The following is a 22,447-nucleotide window of genomic DNA, read 5'->3' on the forward strand; positions in this document are numbered from 1 at the left end:
TATATATATACCACATCTTCTTTATCCATTTTCCTGTTGACAGACATTTAGGTTGCTTCCATGACCCAGCTATTGTAAATAGTGCTACATTGAACATTGGGGTGCATGTGTCTTTTTGAATTATGGTGCTTTCTGGGTATATGCCCAGTAGTGGGATTGCTGGGTCATATAGTAATTCTATTTTTAGTGTTTCAAGGAACCTCCACAGTGGCTGTATCAATTTACATTCCCAACAGTTCAAGAGTGTTCCCTTTTCTCCACACCCTCTCCAGCATCTGTTGTTGTAGATTTTTCTGATGATGCCCTTTCTAACTGATGTGGGGTGATATCTCATTGTAGTTTTGACTTGCATTTCTCTGATAATTAGTGATGTTGAGCAGCTTTTCATGTGCCTCTTGGCAATCTGTATTTCTTTGGAGAAATGCCTATTTCGGTCTTCTGCCCATTTTTGGGTTGGGTTGTTTTACCGATATTGAGCTGCATGAACTGTTCATATATTTTGGAGATTAATCCTTTGTCTGTTAATTCATTTGCAAATACTTTCTCCCATTCTCAGGGTTGCATTTTCATCTAGTTTATGGTTTCCTTTGCTGTGCAAAAGCTTTTAAGTTTCATTAGATCCCACTTATTTTTGTTTTTATTTCCATTACTCTAGAAGATGTGTCTCATGATTTGTTTGCTTGTTTGTAATCTAGTCATTACTGATGACTAGATCTGAGAGTACAGGTCTTTTACCTCCATAGTTAGGTTTATTCCTAGGTATTTTGTTGTTGTTGTTGCAATGGTGAATGGGATTATTTCCTTAATTCCTTTCTGATCTTTCATTGTTAGTGTATACGAATGCAAGAAATTTCTGTGTTACTTTTTTTTTATTATTTTTTATTTTTTTATTTTTTGGGGGGTACACCAGGTTCAATCATCTGTTTTTATACACATATCCCCTGTGTGTTACTTTTTTATCCTGCAACTTTACCAAACTCATTGATTAGCTCATATAGTTTTCTGGTGGCATCTTTAGGATTTTCTAACTATAGTGTTAAGTCATCTGAAAACAGTGACAATTTTAATTCTTCTTTTCCAACTGGGTGTTGCTTTGGTGGTCAGAGCTCAGTAAAACTTCAATCCACTTGTCTGCTGATGGGTGGAGCTGAGTTCCCACCTTGTTGGTTGTTTGGCCTGAGGCCATCTGGCAGTGGAGCTTATGCACTCTTTGGCAGGGCTAATGGTGGACTCCGGGAGGGCTCACGCCAATGAGCCCTTCCCAGAACCTCCTCCACCAGCATCCCCACCCCCACAGTGAGCCACAGCCACCACCACCCCCACAGGCAGGTGAACTTCCAACACCAGCAGGTAGGTCTGGTTCAGTCTCTTATGGGGTCACTGCTCCTTCCCCTGGGTCCTGTTGCACAAACTATTTTTTGTGTGCCCTCCAAGAGTGGAGTCTTTGTTTCCCCCAGTTCTGTGCAAGTCTTGCAATCAAATCCCTCTGACCGTCAAAGTCTGATTCTCTGGGGATTCCTCCTTCCATTGCCAGACCCCCAGACTGGGAAGCCTGACATTGGGCTCAGAACCCTCACTCCAGTGGGTGGACTTCTGTGGTATAACTTTTCTCCAGTTTGTGAGTTGCCCATCCAGCAGTTCTGGGATTTGATTTTATCATGATTGCACCCTTCCTACTGTCTCATTGTGGCTTCTCCTTTGTCTCTGGATGTGAGGTGTCTTTTTTGGTGAGTTTCAGTGTCTTCCTGTCAATGATTATTCAGCAGTTAGTTGTGATTCTGGTGCTCTTGCAAGAGGGAGTGAGCACACGTCCTTCTATTCCACCATCTTGAGCTCCTCAGCAGGTGGATTCTTAACCATTGCAAAGCACCTGGGACGTCTCTAATCTTTTTTAACTTAGATGACTGTCAGGTGCAAATAATTATAAAATGAGAAGATGATTGGCCGAGGGTTTTTCAACTTTCATTCATTCATTGGGATACAATGGTGAATAAGAACAGATAAATTCCTGCATTTCTAGAGTAAATGAAAATTTTAACTAGTTATACAGAATTTACTTAATCTACTTATACTTCACTAGCTAGTAGTGACTCTTGGGAGTTTTCATTAAGTAAAGTGGAAAGAAACAGAAAATTTGGACATTAAGGTTTGTGTCTTTATGTACTTGTATCTCATATGGTTACTTGAAAAACATTAAAAATTTTTAAAGCATATTCAGATCCATGAGTTCCAGGCAGAGAAAAAAAGCAGCTGTAGAGCACTGCATATAACTTCACACAGTTATCAGGGATTGGAAAATATCCACAATGTTTGGACTGCAGAAAGAGGAGACACATAGTGGGAGGGGAAGCAATAAATATATGTAATGATTGGTGTTGACATATATTATAAAACCAGTCCAGAATTCCAACTTTTGTTCCATGAATACTGACTGGGCCATTATGATGTCTAATTAGATGTGCAACATCAGCAGTTCTACAACTTTTTTAACTGTTCAATTAAGAAACATATGTATTAAAAACATTTTTCACAACTGTTCATTTTATCTAAATGGTATTAACTGGCCCTAAACTAGAAGGCAGGAGGCATTGTAGAAATAAGCAAACCCCTACAAACTTCTACATAGGAGCAAAGACAGAACTCAGGAAGCCACATGAACAAAGTGAGATGGCACTCTACTGAACTGGGCCTGGATGTGTTGGTGCTCGAGGATCTGGAGTAGAGACCACCACTTTGAGGATTTGTGTATGAGCAGCTGGAGGTCAGGACTAGCACTCTTGAAGACTTTGATGGAGAGAAACTTCTGGCCACCTTGTGGAACCTGGGGACATTTTTTAAAACTCTGATGAATTTTTTCCATAATTGATCTTCCTTGTACTGGAGAGCATCAAGGGTTGTGCTGGATCTCATTAGACTGCCCTTCTGCCCTGAGGCTCTCCAAGACCAGTACACAGGATGTCTCCAGCATGTATACCAGGTAGGTCAAATGCCACTTTAAGAATTCTTCTGTGGGTCTCATTATGTGAGATGTTCAAATACCTACAGCTACAGATGCTACAGATACACACCACTGCCCCACAAGTCTTCCTATCCAGTCTCATCTAATCTTGGCAGGCCCAAGGAAAACAAAGCCATGAAAAATTCAACTACCCATGTAACCATCATGGGGTTAGGGAACAGGCCTACCTATTCTGTGTCCCAGAAATTGAATGTAAGAAATTGAGGTAAGACAGGGGTAGGATCCAACAGTCATTCCATTTATACATACATTGGAAAAGAGTCATTACAAAAGTAGAATATGCTCTTGCATCAGTAATTTTAATGTTGAGGATGAATTAAAAATGGCAGGAGGACACTTTTCAGGGGTTTACCCAAGTACCACAAAGGTAAAATGTAGATTTTAAATACATGCAATTTAATGTAAGTAAACCATACATCCATTAAATAACTTTTTAAAACAAATATGCAAAACCTGTCACTTTAAAAATCATTCTATTATGGTTTCTTTGCTATATTCTTAAAATTATTTGCAGCTACTGTACCTGTATGGTGAAAAAAGAATACAGTACTGGCAATGCTTCCCAACTCCATGTTCAGTGACATCATGTTGGCAATTTGATTGACTATGGTGGGAATATTTACACCAGGGAAATTAGTAAACACTACAAACCAGGGCTTCATTTATAGTGCTACTGTCTAGACTTAAGACTGAGGTAGCACATGTTAACAATGCAGATTTATCTAAAACCTGCATAATGTATGTGGTCATTATGTCATTCATAGTAAAAAAAAGGGGGGGGGAACAAGATAACATATTCTTTCAGTACTCTAAATTACAATTCCATGCAGAAGTCACTCACATTATTGGTAAATGAGTGAAATATCACGGATGTATTTCTTGTCTCCCTGATCTCCTACTTGCCAAGGAAAGAGATAATAGCCAAATCATACAAAATAAAGTAGGCAAAAGATAGGAATAGATATTTAACCAAACAAGACACACACATAAAAAATAGACACATGAAAAAGAAAAACAGAAGAATAACAAAACAACTCAACATCAAGAATCCTGAGAGAAATGCAATTTAAATTGATTTTATCATGGAGTTTTACAGTATTCATGGGAGGGGTCAGCCTGCATTCAGTCTTAGCTTATAACCTAGGTTGGTCCAGTGTGGGTCCCAAGACAGGGAGGGCAAGTTCTTGCTAATGAACAATCATCATTTTGGTGAGTTGCATTTTTCTGAAGGAGTGGGAAGAGCAGTGAGGCGATAGATACAGGGTTAGGAAGAGGAGTCTTGGGAACCAGGCCCTGTAAGGGCCACAGTGGACATTCTTAGTCCTTCAGTGTCCTTCACACTGCCCAGAACAGTGAGCAGGTCAACCACATAATGGAGCAACAAGGACATCCTGAAGTAGGTTTCTGAAACAGGTGTACAAGACCTTCTAAACCAATCACTGCATATGGCGGTGACACCAGTGATGCTTTCTGGGGTGCCTAGCTTGGTGTTGCTGTCCCTGTGAAGAACTTATCAAGCAGGAGGGTGTTTGCAGGAAGGAGATGTGTAGTGCAAGAGGTGGAGCTGGAGGCCCTGATAGAGATGCAGGCATCAGGTGTGGGTAGTCCCTGCTCTGAAGGGCAGAAGAGAAGCCAGCAGATGGATGCAGTGTAGAGGAACTACTCTCATCAAAGGCCTGGCAGTAGTGAGCCCTTGTGGAAGTCCCTCAACCTCTCTGGGTTGCACACCCCTTCGTTTACAAATGGGAATATCAACAGACTCTGAGCACTGGTTTGGTTGGGTAGGTAAACGGAGTCATTCACAGGAAAGTAGGTCATCAATGTTGGTTCCCAGAGAAAAAGATACTCCTGTCCATCAGCACAGGGCTGAGTTATGAGCAGGTCTCTTGGGGTGGGGGTGGGAGGGCTGAAGTGACAGGATGGACAAGGTGTTCTTCCAGTCCCTAAACCTAGGGTGGTGAGGAGAAGAGGACTGAAGTAACCAGACTCCCCAGGTCCTGAAGCAGGTGACCTGGCATTGAATCCCAGATCTGTGTCCAGTCCTAGGAGATCACAAACAGATAATACATCCTCTCTGTGCCTCAGTTTCCTCCCTAGAGAGGGGCCATTTGCTGCACAATAACTGCACAGGTTCTTCCCACCCTGTTACCACCTCAAACTCCTCCAACATCAGTGCCATCTATATTTGCTGTATTCATAACACTTTTTACAGTGTGAACTCTCTGATGTTTAATCAAGTGGCACCTTTGGGTGAAAGATTTATCACATTCATTGCACTCATAAGGCCTTTCTCCACTGTGAACTCTCTGATGACGACGAAGGCTCGAGCTACCAGTAAAACATTTCCCACATTCACGGCATTTATAAGGCCTTTCTCCAGTGTGAACTCTCTGATGACCATGAAGGCTCCACCAGGCAGTAAAAGATTTCCCACATTCTCTACACTCATAAGGCCTTTCTCCACTGTGAACTCTCTGATGATACCGGAGTCCACTCCTAGCAACAAAAGATTTCCCACAATCACTGCACTCATAAGGTTTTTCCCCAGTGTGAACTCTCTGATGATGACGAAGACTTGAACCAGAAGTAAAAGATTTCCTGCATTCACGGCACTCAAAAGGCCTTACTCCACTGTGAAGTTTACAGTGATTACAAAGGATTGACTTAGTAGTAAAAGATTTCCCACATTTACTGCACTCATAAGGCTTTTCTCCACTGTGAACATTCTTATGGGCACTGAGGTGTGCCTTTTGGCTAAAGACTTTCCCACATTCATGGCACTCAAAAGGCCTCACTCCACTGTGAAGTCTACGATGAGTCCCAAGGCTCGATCTAGTAGTAAAAGATTTCCTGCATTCAGTGCACTCATAGGGCCTTTCTCCAGTGTGAACTCTCTGATGTACAGAGAAATTGAATTTGGTGGCAAAAAATTTTCCACATTGGCTGCATTGATAAGGCTTTTTTCCAGTGTGTATTCTCTGATGATAACAGAGGCCAGAGCTAGTAGTAAAAGACTTCCCACATTCATTGCACTCATAAGCCTTCTCTCCAGTGTGAACTCTCTGATGTATAGACAAACTGGATTTGCTGCTAAACATTTTTCCACATTGGCTGCATTGATAAGGCTTTTCTCCACTGTGAACTCTCTGATGTTCAATTAAGATGAACTTTTGGATGAAACACTTATTATATTCCTTACGCTCGTAAGGATTTTCTCCTGTGTGGATTTTCCAGTGGGTACTGAGGTGCTTCCTTTGGCTAAAGGATTTCCCACATTCAGTGCACTCATAAATCCTTTTTCCACAGTTAACTCTCTGATGTGCAAGGAAACTAGATTTGCAGGTAAAAATTTTTCTGCAATGGCTGCATTCATAAGGCCTTTCTCTACTATGAACTTTCTGGTGCTGAATAAGGTTACTTCTTTGGATGTAGGTTTTCCCACATTTGCTGAACTCAGAAAACCCTTCCCTAGTAAAGACTCTCTCATTCTGAACAAGTATGTCTGTGTGGCTGGAGGCTTTCTTGCCTTCTCCCCAGGTGTAATGACTAATTCCACTGTGAAAAACAGATTCATACTCCTTATTGTTGTTCAGTTTCTTCCTGGTGTTAGTGGCCTGCTGCTGAACTCCAATGCTGGCCATGAATTTTTTCCCTATCTCCATGCAGGTAGAGAGATTCCCTGATGCCTGAACTATGCAGCTCTTCAAAAATAAGGGTCTCCACATATCACATAGGGAGGGTTTCTTTCTAATGATTTGTTTCTGGTGATCCTGAAGGTTTGCAGTGAAATAGAATTGCTTTCCACATGCCCCACATGTGTATGCTTTCTGTGCCCTATTTGTTCCTTGCTCTTCAGCCAAATGCAAAATGTCTCTTAACAATGGGACACACATCTTACAGGGCTGGGCCTTTTCAAGAGACAAAGCAGCCCTGGGGTTCTTAATCTGTGACATTCCTTCTGCCAATTTGCTCTGTTCAGAAGGTGTCTCTTCATTCTCACCTCGGTGCCAAGAACCTGTAAACAAAGAAGTGATGGTGAAGTTCTTGTCAACTTTGTTGGGAGGAGTGACACCATCACAACTGTACATCTGACACGTGAAAGAATCAGTCCATGACTGTGTTCAGGAAATGGAGTTGGGGTCACACTGAGGAAGCAGCTACTCTCACGAAGTACAGGACATAAGGACTGGATGTGGCCCAAGGGAAAGGCATCTTCTGCAATTCACTCCTCCATCAATGGCTTTTAAAAGAACATATCTAGTGGTGACCTGTAATACTACACAGAAGTGTATGTCCACACCCAGGAAAATCTGAGTATTAACGGGTATCTGGTGTTCAAGAAGTATTAAAGGATACCTGTGTGTTTGAGGACATAAACAATGTCAGTAGGTTTTGTGGAGAAAACGGTATGAAGACTACATGAGGTAAGTGATTTAGAAGGGTAAGGACTTAATTCAAGACTGAAAATGGGAAGTCGTAGAAATGACAAGTTGGCAGAATGTCAATAACAGAGAAATGACAAGAGAAGTAATTTGTAGCCACTGGCAATGGCACTTAAACACTAGTGAAAGAATGGAAGTCATACGTTCTTGGTATGACTTGAATGCAGACCTGATATCAAGCCCTTTCCCACTTGCTATTCATCTTGGTCAGGCTATCTCCAAGCTCTTTTGCTGAGACCGTTCCATGAAGCACCAAGGACTCTCCATCATCCCCAGCTGAATAACTACATGGAACACAAATGATAAGAGTACTAACGGACTCAGGACGGATGAGTAGCCAACACTGGAACAGACGAAATTAGTATACAAGATATTAAATACTACAAAAAAAATTTAAACGATCTTTTAAATACTATAAAAATAACATCCTGAAACTAACACACATTGTTAATCAACTATACTCCAATATAAAATAAAAAGTTAAAAAAACAAAAACAAACAAAAAAACCTCCAATGAAGCCAGAGGAATGCATGTACATGGGATGGAGTACAAAGTGTGTTAGTAATGCATCTCCCCAACTAAACAACAATTGTACTGGCAGAATCTAACTGATCTAACTCTTCTGCAACTATGGAGTCTACTAAAGATTTGTAGTGTCCCACAAAACAAAGTTTGAAGAGATGAAGTTTCAGAATCAGAATCAGATATTACATTGGAAGGATCACATTGGGAATATAAAACAATTATGATAAATATGCAAATTAATGTCTAACAATGGATAAAGCAGACAGCATATGAGACTGGAAGGGCAACATAAGCAGAGAGATGGAAAGTCCAACAAAGGACTGAAAAGAAATGATAGAGAGGGACTTACCTGGTGGTGCAGTGATTAAGAATCCACCTGCTGATGCAGGGGACATGGGTTCGAGCCCTGGGTCAGGAAGATCCCACATGCATGGAGCAACAAAGTCTGTGCGCCACAACTACTGAGCCTGTGCTCTAGAGCCTGTGAGCCACAACTACTGAGCCCACATACCACAACTACTGAAGCCCGCAGGCCTGGAGACCCTGCTCTGAAATGAGAAGCCACTGCAATGAGAAGCCCACGCACCACAACAAAGAGTAGGCCCCACTTGCCACATGCAGCAACGAAGTCCCAATGCAGCCAATAAATTAATTAAAAAAAAAAAAAGAAATGCTAGAGATAAAGTACACTGAAACAGAAATGAAAAAATACTGTGATAGGCTTATTCATCAACTAGACACAGCTGGGAAAATAAATTTTGAGCTTGATGTTCTCTTAGAAGAAACTTCCAAAACTGAAAAACAAACAGAAAAAGGACAAAAATTAAAATGAAAAAACACCAGAATATCCAACACCTGTGGGACAACTACAAAAGGTTTACCACACACATACAGGAATATCTCCATGAGAAACAAAAAAAGAAAAAGAAGAAATACTTGAGGGAATGATGATGGAGAATTTCTACCAAATTAATGTTAGACACCAACCCCACATATCGAGGAAGCTCAGAGAATACCAGATAGGTTTAATGCTAAAGAAACTACACCTGGGGACTTCCCTGGTGGTGCAGTGGTTAAGAGTCAGTCTGCCAATGCAGGGGACATGAGTTCAACCCTTAGTTCAGGAAGATCCCACATCCGATTGAACAACTAAGCCCACGAGCCACAACTACTGAGCCCATGAGCCACAACTACTGAGCTGGTGCAACACAACTACCAAAGCCCATTCACCCTAGAGCCTGTGTGCCACAACTGCTGAGCCTTCGTGCTGCAATTACTGAAGCCCATGCACCTAGAACGCATGCTCCACAACAGAAGCTACTGCACGGAGAAGCCCGCACACCACAACAAAAGAGTAGCCCCCACTCGCCAAAACAAGAGAAAGCTCACACACAGCAATGAAAACCCAACATGGCCTAAAAATAAAAAGAAACTACACCTAGGCATATCACATTCAAATGCAAGAAAAAACAAACTTGAAAGTAGCCAAAGGAATAAATATATATATATTTATATCCTTCAACTTTACCAAATTCATTGATTAGCTGCACTAGTTTTCTGATGGCATCTTTAGGATTTTCTATGTATAGTATCATGTCATCTGCAAACAGTGACAGTTTTACTACTTCTTCCCCAATTTCAATTCCTTTTATTTCCTTTTCTTCTCTGATTGCTGTGGCAGGGACTTCCAAAACTATGTTGAATAGTAGTGGTGTGAGTGGACATCCTTGTCTTGTTCCTGATTTTAGAGGGAGTGCTTTCAGATTTTCACCATTGAGAATGATCTTTGCTGTGGGTTTGTTGAATATGGCCTTTATTATGTTGAGCTAGGTTCCCTTTATGCCCACTTTCTAGACAGCTTATACCATAAATCAGTGTTGAATTTTTTCAAAAGCTTTTTCTGCATCCATTGAAATGATCATAAGGTTTTTATACTTAAATTTGTTAATATGGTATATCACACTGATTTGTATACATTGAAGATTCCTTGCATACCTGGGATAAACCCCACTTCATCATGGTGTATGATCCATTTAATGTGTTGTTGGATTCTGTTTGCTAGTGTTTTGTTGACAATTTCTGCATCTATATTTATCAGTGATATTGGCCTGTAATTTTTTTTTGTAGTATCTTTGTCTGGTTTTGGTATCAGAGTGATGGTAGCCTCGCAGAATGAGTTTGGGAGTGTTCCATCCTCTGCAATTTTTTGGAAGAGTTTGAGAAGGATGGGTGTTAGCTCTTCTCTAAATGTTTGATAGAATTCACTTGTGAAGCCATGTGGTCCTGGACTTTTGTCTGTTGGAAGATTTTTAAGCATGGATTCAATTTCATTACTTGTGATTGGTCTGTCCATTTTTCTATTTCTTCCTGATTCAGTCTCAGAAAGTTATACCTTTCTAAGAATCTGTCCATTTCTTCCAGGTTGTCCATTTTATTGGCATATAGTTCCTTGCAGTAGTCTCTTATGATGCTTTTTATTTCTGCAGTGTCTGTTGTAACTTCTCCTGTTTCATTTCTAATTTTATTGATATGAGTCCTCTCCCTCTTTTTCTTGATGAGTATCACTAAAGATTTGTCAATTTTGTTTATCTTCTCAAAGAATCAACTTTAGTTTTATTGATTTTTGCTATTGTTTTGTTTCTATTTTATTTCTGCTCTGATCTTTATGATTTCTTTCCTTCTACTAACTTTGGGTTTTGTTTATTCTTCTTTCTTTACTTCCCTTAGGTGTAAGGTTAGATTGTTTACTTGGGATTTTTCTTGTTTCTTGATGTAGGATTGTATTGCTAGAAACTTCCCTCTTAGAACTGCTTTTGCTGCATCCAAAAGGTTTTGGATTGTTGTGTTTTCATTGTCATTTGTCTCTAGATATTTTTTGACTTCCTCTGATTTCTTCAGTGATCACTTCATTATTTAGTAGCATACTGTTTAGCCTCCATGTGTTTGTGCTTTTTACAGTTGTCTTCCTGTAACTGATTTCGAATCTCATAGCATCGTGGCTGGAAAAGATGTTTGATAAGATTTCAATTTTCTTGAATTTACCAAGGCTTGATTCGTGACCCAAGATGTGATTCATCCTGGAGAATGTTCCATGTTCACTTGAAAAGAAAGTGTAATCTGCTTTTTTCAGATGGAATGGCCTATAAATAGCAATTAAATCTATCTGGATTATTGTGTCACTTAAAGCTTGTGTTTCCTTATTAATTTTCTGTCTGGATGATCTGAATAAACCTACCTAAGGAGGTAAAAGACTGGTATTCAGAAAGCTAAAAGACACTGATGAAAGAAATCAAGGATGACACAAACAGATGGAGAGAGATAACACATTCCTGAATTGGAAGAATCAATATTGTGAAAATGACTATACTACCCAAAGCAACCTACAGATTCAATGCAATCCCTATCAAATTTTCAATGTCATTTTTTACAGGACTAGAACAAAAAATCCTAAAATTTGTATGGAGACAAAAAAGACCCCAAATAGCCAAAAGAATATTGAGGAAAAAAATGGAGCTGGAGAATCAGACTCCCTGACTTCAGACTATACTACAAAGCTACAGTAATCAAAACAATATGGTACTGGCACAAAAACAGAAACATAGATCAATGGAACAGCATGGAAAGCCCAGAGATAAACCCAAACACCTATGGTCAACTAACCTATGACAAAGAAGGCAAGAATATACAGTGGAGAAAAGACAGCCTCTTCAAATAAGTGGTACTGGGAAAACTGCATAGCTACATGTAAAAGAGTGAAATCAGAACATTCTGTAACACCATACACAAAAATAAACTCAAAATGGATTAAAGACCTAAATGTAAGCCCAGACATAAAACTCACAGAGGAAAACATAGGAAGAATATTCTTTGATATAAAATACAGCAAGATCTTTTTTGACCCACCTCCTAGAGTAATGCAAATAAAAACAAAAATAAACAAGTGGGAATTAATGAAACTTTTAAAAAGCTTTTGCACAGCAAAGGAAACTATAAACATGACAAAAGGACAACCCTCAGAATGGGAGAAAATATTTGCAAACCAATCAACAAAAGATTAATCTCCAAAACATATAAACAGTTCATCCAGCTCAATATAAAAGGAAAAAAATCCAATCAAAAAATGGGCAGAAGATATAAACAGACATTTCTTCAAAGAAGACATACAGAAGGTCAAGAGGCACATGAAAAGCTGCTCAACGTCACTAATTATTAGAGAAATGCAAATCAAAACTACAATGAGGTAGTATCTCACACTGGTTAGAACGGGCACCATCAGAAAATCTACAAACAAAAGATGCCAGAGACGATGTGGAGAATGCACTGTTAGTGGGAATGTAAATTGATACAGCCACTATGGAGAGCAGTATGTAGGTTCCTTGAAAAACTAAAAATAGAATTACCATATGACCCAGCAATCCCACTACTGGGCATATACCCAGAGAACACCATAATTCAAAAAGACACATGCACCCCAATGTTCACTGCAGCACTATTTACAATAGCCAGGTCATGGAAGCAACCTAAATGTCCATCAACAGATGAATGGATAAAGAAAATGTGGTACATATATATACAATGGAATATTACTCAGCTGTAAAAAGGAATGAAATTGGGTCATTTGTAGAAACATGCATGGACTTAAGAGTCTGTTATGCAGAGTGGAGTCAGAAAAAGAGAAAGAAATACCGTATATTAATGCACATATGCAGAATCTACAAAAATGGTACAGATCAACTGGTTTGCAAGGCAGAAATAGAGACACAGATCTAGAGAACAAATATACGGATGCCGAGGGGGGAAAGGGAGGAGCGGTTGAGGTGGGATGAGTTGGGAGATGGGGATTGCCATATGTACATTACTAATAAGAAAAAAATATCAAATTGTACACTTTAAATAGATGCAGTTTATTGTATGTCAATTATATCTGAATAAAATTCTTTTTTAAAAAAGGAATAAACACTTCACTGGACCAAAACAATTACATTTGAACCCTCCTCAGAACTCAGGCAAATAAGAACTGAATGGAGTGAAATAGTTAAAGTGTGCAACGTAAGGGGGGACACCACCAACCTAGAATTTGGTATCAAGCAACATTACTCTTCAACAGTGATGATGAAATAAAGACTTTCATAGACACAGAAAATTTGTGGGAATATATTAAAAGAAGTTCTTTAGAGACATGAAAAACTTCAGTTTCACAGAGAGAGGAATAGCTCTTCAGAGAATAAAAATGTTTCATTGATATATAACTGCCAATGGAATACTGTATTTCTGGAAGCTGTACAACATGATTTGACATATGTAAACACTGCAATGATTACCAAGATAAGTTTAATTAATATACATAGTTAAGGTTTTTTTCCTGTGATGAGAACTTTTAAGATCTACTCTTTTAGAAATGTCTAAATATACATTACAGTCTGGTGAACTACAATCACTATGCTGTACATTATATTCCCAGGACTTATTCATCTTATAACTATAAGTGTGTAACTCCTGACACCCTTCAACCATTTCACCTATCTGCCCCCCTGCCTTCTCCCACTCTGGCAATCACTAATCTTTGTCTGTACCTGACTTTCATGTTATTCTTGTTGTTGTTTTAAAGATTCAACATGTAAGTATCAATATAAACATGTAGTACAGTTAAACCTGAAACAACATGGGTTAGAACTGCTTGACTCCTCTTGTACATGGATATTTTTCAATAAATTCACACAGAACTAAGTGATCTGTAGTTAGGTAAATCCACAAGTGTGAAAACTTCAGAATCAGAAGTCTTGCCATGGAATTTCACCATCTCAGTCTACAGTACACGCAGGGCCTCCTGGAACCAATCCTCTGGGGAAACTGAGGGAGAACTGTATTTGTCCTCTCTTATTTCACTTGGCATAATGCCCTCAGAGTCCATCAATTCTGTTGCAAATAGCAATACTGCCTTCTTTGTTTATGGTTGAATAATATGGAATAATATTCCACATATAACACGTTTATTATCCAACAATCAATCAATGGACACTTAGGTTGTTTCCGTTTCTTGGATAGTGTAAATGCTGCTGCAATAAACATGGGGGTACAGATACCTTTTTGAAATGATGATTTCACTCCCTGTGGATAAACACACAGAGGTGGAACTGCTGGATCATATTGTACTTCCTCATTTAATGTTGTAAGGATTCTCCATACTCTTTTCCATAGTGGCCACAACAATGTACGTTCCCACCAACAGTGCACAAGGGGTCCCATTTCTCCACATTTTCACCAATAATTATTGTTTGTCTTTTTCATAGCAGACATTATAACAAGTATGAGGTGTTATCTCACTGTCGTTTTGATTTCCATTTCCCCAACCAGTAGTAATGTTGAGCATCTTTTCATGTAGGAGTTTCCAATTGAATGTCTTCCTAGGAAAAATGTCTTTTCAGATAATAGTTTGTTCAAAAGAACTACAGCAATAGTGTATTCCATTATACGTTTTTAAACCCACCCATTTATGTATGCTTATCACTGAACCACAATGAACGAAAGAATGCAATTAGGATTTATTACTTTTAAATTTTAATTTAATTTCTTTTTGGCCTACCTGCATGGCATCGGGATGCTCCCTGACTAGTAAGTGAACCCAGTCCAAGGCAGTAAAAGTCCAGGTTCCTAACCACTAGGCAACCATGGAACCCCAAAGAGGATTTTTAAAAATTATAATGTAGGAATTCCCTGGTAGTCCAATTGTTAGGACCCTGTGCTTTCACTGCCAGGGGCTCAGGTTTGATCCGTGGTGGGGAACTATGATCCCACAAGCCTCAAAGAGAATAACAAAGCAAAACAACAACAACAACAAAAATACATCTACATATCTGGTATTCAAACTACCCATGAATTCATATAGTTTTTGTTTTTCTGTTTTTGTTTTTTAAGACTGATTGATTGATTGATTTTCAGTTGTGTTGGGTCTTCGTTGCTGCACATGCACTATCTCCAGTTGTGGCAAATGGGGTCTACTCATGATTGCGGTGCCTTCTCTTGTTACAGAGCACAGGCCTAGGCATGCAGGCTTCAGTAGTTGCGGTGTGTGGGCTCAGTAGTTGTGGCTCCCAAGTTCTAGAGCACTGGCTCAGTAGGTGTGGTGCTTGGGCTTAGTTGTTCCACAGCATATGGGAAGCCCCATATAGTGTTATATGGAAGTGGACTTCAATCAACTTTTAATACAAAGTGCAAACTCTAGCAAAACTACATTAAAAAAATGAAAAGAAGCAAATATAGCTGATTTGCTTAAAAAGGAGAGGAAATAAAATCATACGAAATGCTCAACTAAAACCACAAAAAGAAGGGGGAAACACTAACACAGGAACAAGGAACAAGGGCAACGGTATAAAATGGTAGCAAAAATGTTAGGTTTGTTCTATTAGTTACATTTATCCAACTCCATCAATATTACTAAAGATGGATAGTCTCAACGCACCAATTTAAAAAGAGATTATGAGAGTGGATCCAGAAACAGGACTCTACTATATGTTGTCTCAGAGAAAATCACTTTAAATAAAAACATGCATATAGATTAAAGTAAATGAATAGAGAAAGAGAGTCTAACACAAATTTTTTAAAAAGTGGTATTGACTCTATTGACATCTAACCAGATCTCAAGTAAGCAAAGTTATCATGAAAAAAGACAATGACACAATGATAAAGCTGTCAATTCTCTCAGATCATCAAGCAACTGGATATACGGGCACCTAAAGACTACTTAGTCTACTCCATTCAACAGTAACAAAAAGATAGCTGGAAATAAATCACAAAATACTGAGAAATTAAACATTACATTACCAAATAAAACATGGGTCAAAAAAGAAATCTCAACGTGAAATTTTAAGAATCTTGAAATAAATACAACACCTGTCAAAATATGTGGATACGGTGAAAGCAGTGCGTAGAGGGCAATTTATAGCCTTTATTGCATATATGAGAAAAGAAGAAAGATCTAAAATCAGTCATCTGTGCTTTTAACTCAGGAAAGTAGAAAAGCAGAAAATTAAATCCAAAGAAAGAAGAAAAGAAATAATTAAAATATCAACAATGCCAAACAAAGTTGCTTCTTTAAAATGATCAATAAAATCAAAAAGTTTCTAGTCAGGCTAATCATGAAAAAAAGACAGGACACAAATTACTACCATCAAAAATAAAAGATGATAACATCACTACAGATGGACAGATGAACATTAAAAGGATAATAATGAACTATATGAGAATCTCCAAGACCATAAATTTGATAATCTAAAGGAAATGGATCAATTTCTTGAAAGACAGTCTACCAAAACCCACACAAGAAGAAACAGACAGGGCTTCCCTGGTGGCACAATGGTTAAGAATCCAACTGCCAATGCAGGGGACACAGATTCGATCCCTTGGCCAGGAAGATCCCACATGCCATGGAGAAACTAAGCCCGTGAGCCACAACTACTGAGCCCGAGTCCCACAACTACTGAAGCCTGCACATCTAGAGCCTGTGCTCCACAAGAGAAGCCACCGCACTGAGAAAAAGCCCATGCACCGCAAAGACAAGTAGCCTCTGCTAACTGCTACTAAAGCAACAAAGACCCAACAAAGCCAAAAAAAATAAAAATTAAAAAACAATTAAAATTAAAGTTAAAAAAAAGAAGAAATGACAATCTGAATAGCTCTACATCTATTAATGCAATTGAACCAATAAGAAATAACTTTCCAAAACAGAATGCAATGCCACTGCTTAACTGGTCAAATATGACAAACGTTTCAGAAAGATATTATACATTTCTCTACAACTGATTTCAGAAGACAGAAACAGAGGGACTGCTTCCTTGCAGAGAACTACAGAGGACACTGACTTGGAGTAACAATCCTGAGAGTGCATGACCAGCTACATGGCTGCAAGCAGTTCTGAAAGCAGAACTAGTCTCAAGGAAAACCGATTGAGATAAAGTAGTCATATAGCCCGATGGCTCCAGGCTCCAGCTCCAAGTTAAAGATTAACTATCTCACCTAGTAGTCATAAAAAACAAGGTGCTCTGCTTTTTTCTCCAATTGAAGCATATACCTTGTGATGTCCATTATCGTGATTTATAATCCAGAATGCTAGAATGCTTTTTCTCAATAAATACGCTATGGGAATCAGAGCTTGGGACTCTTGACTGGCTTGGTCCTGAGTCCCCTGACCCCATGCTTTCCTATACCCTTGTGTGAATTTTCTTAATTCCACCGTGCCACACACATTCAGGTTCGTTTGTGTGGATGAGATCTCCACACTTCCTAACTAATTCTGTGAGGACAGCATTACTCTAAAACCAAGCCAAGGACAATACAAGAAAAGTATAGACCAATATCTCTCAAGAACATAGATGCAAAAATCCTCACAAATTATCACTAAATTGACCCAAAATCCATATAAAAAGAATTATACACGATGACCAAGTGGGACTGATGCAATGTACGAAAGGCTTATTTCAAAAATTATTACAAGGCTACAATAAGCAAAACATCATGCTACTAGCACAAAGATATATACTCCAATAGAACAGAATAGAGATCAAAGAGTCTAAAAATCAACCCTGGTATATATGATCCAATAATTATTGACAAGAAGACCATTACCATTCAATAGTGCTGGGAAAACAGGATACCCACATGAACGAGAATGAAGTTCAACCCTTACCTAACACCATATACAAAAATTCAAACAAAATATACTAAAGGACAAAATGTAACAGCTAAAACTACAAAATTCTTAGTATAAAAAAAAAAAGAGAGAGCGAAAACTTCAAAATGTTGGTTTCAGCCATGATTTCTTACCTATGATAACAAAGGCAAAAGCAACAAAAGAAAAAATAGACAAACTGGACTTCATAAAAATTAACAATTTCCATTTTATACCTTTAACTTATACCATATTATGTGTCAACTGTACCTCAAGAAAGCTGGGGGGAAAAAGAAAAAAACTGAAAAACTTTTGTATATCACCACAATGATCATTAAAGCACTATTTACGATAGCTAGGACATGGAAGCAACTTAAATGCCCATCAACAAATGAATGGATGAAGAAGATGTAGCACATATAAGCAATGGAATATTATTCAGCCTTAAAAAGGAACAAAACTGAGTTATTTGTAGTGAGGTGGATGGACCTAGAGTCTGTCATACAGAGTGAAGTAAGTCAGAAAGAGAAAAACAAATACTATATGCTAATGCATATATATAGAATTTTTTAAAAAGGCACTGATGAGCCTAGTGGCAGGGCAAGAATACAGATGCAGAGGTAGAGAACAGACTTGAGGACACAGCGGAGCTGGGGAGTGGGGAAGCTGGGAGTAGGGAGATGCTTTCCCTAGCCATAGTAACCACAGCACACAACCAAGCAATTGAAGAAGACAGCAGTATCCAGGGTCCAGATGTGAGAAGGACACAGCTGCCCTTATGGGAAAAGGAGAAAGGCAGAGCCTAGCTCAGTGGATAAGGGTGGGTGTGAGGGCCTTACCCAGCATGCATACAAGTGCAAAGTTCTCCAGCATGACATCAAGGTACAGGTGTATCTGAACCTCATCAAGAAGACACCATTCCTCCCAGGAGAAGTACACGGCCACATCCTCAAAGGTCACACTGCCCTGGTATAACAGGGACAAATAAAACATGAACAGTCCCACTCCTGAAAACCCACAATCCATCTTCCCACACATTTCCCCAGCTGCCCAACCAGGTGGAGCTACTTGAGACCTGGGGAGGAAAACCTCTCTCTTCTGATCAGAACCTCCCATTGCCTCCAGATCACACAGGCAGGCATTGCAAGCCTAACTCCTGCTCTTCCTGGCTTATTCCTACCAGAAAAAAAGGAGACCTGCACTGACCTAAACCAGCTCAACCTCACCTCAAAGCACTTACATGTACTGATATCGGTTCCAGGAGTAACCTTCCACGCCCCCTCCATAGAATCCTAAGTACACTCAGGACCCCAGGCATGCAGTTCTCCAAGGTCCCCAAACCAAAAAGCTGTCAGAATGGCAGATGAAGAGCCCCAAGACACCTCAAATATACAGAATCTGTGCGTGTGAGTTGGAACAAGTGAGGGAGTGGGACAACCTCCATTTACCAAAAGTGCTTTTGCAACCCTGGGAATCTGTGGGCACAAGCAGGCCAGGCAGTGCTCCAGGGGCTCAGGCCTTCCCTAGACCCCTGCTGGTACCAAAGCCAGGTAAACTCGGACTGACTGGCTAACCTCTGGGCCTCTGTCCCAGTGCTACCTCTTACCAGTTGTGACCTTGCAAAAGTTACAACTTCTCTCTGCCTCAATGGTCTCATCACCCCCCACAGTCTCTCCACTGAACAGGCTTTGGAGAGTTTGTTTGTTTGTTTTTTAATTAATTAATTTATTTATTTTATTGGCTGTGTTGGGTCTTCATTGCTGCACACAGGCTTTCTGTAGTTGCGGTGAGCGGGCACTACCCTTCGTTGTGGTGCGCAGGCTTCTCATTGCGGTGGCCTCTCTTGTAGAGCACAGGCTCCAGGAGCGTGGGCTTCAGTAGTTGCGGCACATGGGCTCAGCAGTTGTGGCTCACGGGCTCTAGAGCACAGGCTCAATAGTTGTGGCACAGGGGCTTAGTTGCTTTGTGGCATGTGGTATCTTCCTGGGGCAGGGATCAAACCCACTTCCCCTGCACTGGCAGGCGGATTCTTACCCACTGCGCCACCTAGAAAGTCCTGGAGAGTTTTTTAAAGCCTGATTCATATTGTGTGCTTCCTTTGCTCAAAGCTCTCCACAGCTCCCATGTACCAAAGAAGAAAGATATGAGATTTTCCTGGTGGCACAGTGGTTAAGAATCCGCCTCCCAATACAGGGGACATGAGTTTGATCCCTGGTCTGGGAAGATCCCACATGCCACGGAGCAACTAAGCCCGTGCGCCACAACTACTGAGCCCACGTGCCTCAACCACTGAAACCCGCGTGCCTAGAGCCTGTGCTCTGCAACAGGAAAAGCCACAGCATTGAGAAACCCACGAACAGCAATGAAGACCCAACGCAAACAAAAATAAATTAAAAAGGAAAAAAAGAAGGTCTAACTACTAATCAACCCCACCAGATGCAGCCTGGCCTCAACCTTTCTTCCTCGCATAAACAAGATGAACTGCAGGTTCCCCTGGATGTTCCTACGTCAGTTGTATTTCCAAGGGTCACCCACACCACATTACAGTGGTGGTCAGAAACAGGAAAACCAGTTCCGAAGGCTTCACTATACTACACCAGGGGCCTGCGATAAAGCGACATGAGAAGGCGTCTCTAACTCGGGGCGTTAGGATTTCGGCGGGAAAACGGGAAGGGGAGAACCCGAGGAAAGCTGCGTTTACCTGAGGTGGGTCCCTTTCCGCAGCCGCCGCCATCGGAACGTCTGGGCAGGGCGGAGGCGAAAGTCCAGGGACTGGGCTGGAGTCTGCACGGTTACTACTCGGGGGCGATAGTGTCTTAGAAGTTAAGACGCTCCTCTGTGCACTGCGCACAGAGCCTCCTCTTACGCCTCTTGGCCTGTCGCCTCGCTCCCAACACGAGACGCGGAAGGTAATGGGCTGCTCTACAGACAGCAATCAAAATCTCCGCCAAAAAGCCGCCGGAAGTCCCTCAGCCGAATGTTCCCCTCCCGGAAATTCCCCATTTCAGGATTTTCAATGAATGCACCTCGCCTTGGCGCAAGTTCTTCTGGGTAATGTAGTGCCAAGGCCTCAAGCAGTGGTGGCTCAAGCTAGAAGCACCACGAAAAAAGTCAAGCAGCATCGCGAGGAGTGCTGGGAAATCAACTACGCGGGTCAGGGAGGGGGCTGGGGGGGTGGTCCATGGAGGAATGGGAGGATACTTAAGAGCAGTTAAGTCTTTAATGCTACTGATGACTGAAGTGTTTGGACATGGCCTCAGACTCCTTTAAGCCGACCCAAGTTGACATCCACTGGTAACTAGAAGTAAATAAACATTATCCTATTGCTTCTGAACAACATGCAGCCTGAAGTGTAAAACTAATTTTGGGGAAATCCCTGGTGGTCCAGTGATTAGGACTTCTCGTGTTCACTAACAAGGGTGCGGGGAAGCGGGCGCGGCAGCGGGGAGGTGGGGTTTCCATCGCTAGTCCGGGAACTAAGATCCAGCAAGCCCTTTGGCCCAACGGGCATCTTAAATTCATTTTTGTATGCTTTGGTCAGGGACAAGAAGCAAGTCAGACTGGACCCTGGTTGGGAATCTGGAAAGGAGGTACTGGGCAGGACTAGCACAGGAGAACAATAGGGAAAGCACTGCTTTGGGGCCACCAGTAAAGGCTGTCTTGGCTATATAACTCTGATTGTGCCCAACTCCCTGAGAAACACTGATGTATAAATCAGGCCACCGAAAATGGCTATACTCTTGTTCTTTGTACATGCCCTGCGCCACAATTCTGATTCACCTGCACCCTACTCACATGACTGACATTCCCTCCTAAACATAAGTCCTGACCAGTCAATGACCACCGTCTGGCCCTGACCCCAGCTAGTGATTGTTCTCATCTTTAGGTCATAATTTCTTCACATGGATACTTCATCAAACAAGCTGTGAGTAGCATGCTCCTCTGATAATTTCCCAGAGAACTGATGAGCCAAGTTCACGTCAATTCCCTCTAATGCTGGTAAACTTCCTCTGCTCCCCAGTAGAAAAGACTGCTCCCAAATCCTGCAAGCTGTGTCTGGACCATGATGGAGTGTCTCTCGTAGACCTTGCTCGGAATGAGTAAGATCCCCAAACCTTTAAACCACTGATGCCTCTGTCCTTGGCTCTGGGCCCTTTCTCTGGTCTTGAGGGTAGGCAATTATTTATATATCATCCTGCCTCTGGGACAAGACCCCTTACTCTTACAGCTCAGCAGTGTCTCCAGGCTCCACCACTCCTGCCTTCCTGTGGCACCGCTCCACAGGGAGGAAGCAGGGCCAGTGTGGTACTTCTGCATGTATGGTGGGGTGCGTAACCTCTGCCCAAGCAGCTATCCTCAGAAATGTGGGCTGCTTCTCATGCATCCCTGGAGGAAATGCCAACAATGGCCACTGCAGCCCCACCTGGGCTCTGCCCTGGGACCGGGTTGCCTCTCCATCCATAAATCGAGTCTTTCCCTGCTCTTGACTGCCTCAGATCCAGTGACATGCTGGAGAATGGAGTCAGTGGAGCCAGAGCATTTCTTCTACTCTGGCTGGGGTGTGCAGTGAACGAGGTCACTGGAAACCGGGTGCTGCCAAAGCAGACCTCTCTCTGCCTAGCCCCAGGGCCAAGTGGGGGCAAGAACACTCCTTCCAAACAGAGTGCAGGCTCCTCCAACCTTTCTACCTGTCCCACTGGTCCTCCAAACAGTAAAGGAGGCTTGCCTCCACCACACAGAGCCTAAGACTGTGAAACCCAGTCTGTGGCTCAGACTTCTCACTGCCCAGGGTGGGT

The 22,447-nt window shown here is 41.2% G+C and overlaps 1 protein-coding gene across 4 annotated transcripts in view; it reads right to left on the reverse strand.

Annotated features, from left to right (window-relative positions):
• Positions 1-3,419: 3,419 nt before the first annotated feature.
• LOC130842938 (zinc finger protein 211-like) overlaps positions 3,420-22,447 on the reverse strand; it is a 37,842-nt gene continuing 18,814 nt past the window's right edge. Inside the window, exons 1-3 of one of the 4 annotated variants that reach the window (XM_057719516.1) lie at positions 20,353-20,591; positions 18,491-18,617; positions 3,420-7,034 (exon numbers count right to left, since the gene is read on the reverse strand). In XM_057719516.1, the coding sequence (XP_057575499.1) occupies positions 5,173-7,034; positions 18,491-18,617; positions 20,353-20,385 (2,022 nt within the window). In that variant the 5' untranslated portion in view covers positions 20,386-20,591 and the 3' untranslated portion in view covers positions 3,420-5,172. Of the gene's footprint in view, positions 7,035-7,630; positions 8,249-8,596; positions 8,782-18,490; positions 18,618-20,352; positions 20,592-22,447 lie in introns of those variants that run through there. The other 3 variants (XM_057719518.1, XM_057719515.1, XM_057719517.1) reach the window with 3 other exon arrangements.

This window comes from Hippopotamus amphibius, unplaced genomic scaffold (genome assembly GCF_030028045.1).
Source record: "Hippopotamus amphibius kiboko isolate mHipAmp2 unplaced genomic scaffold, mHipAmp2.hap2 H_1, whole genome shotgun sequence".
NCBI classification, from domain to species: Eukaryota; Metazoa; Chordata; class Mammalia; order Artiodactyla; family Hippopotamidae; genus Hippopotamus; species Hippopotamus amphibius.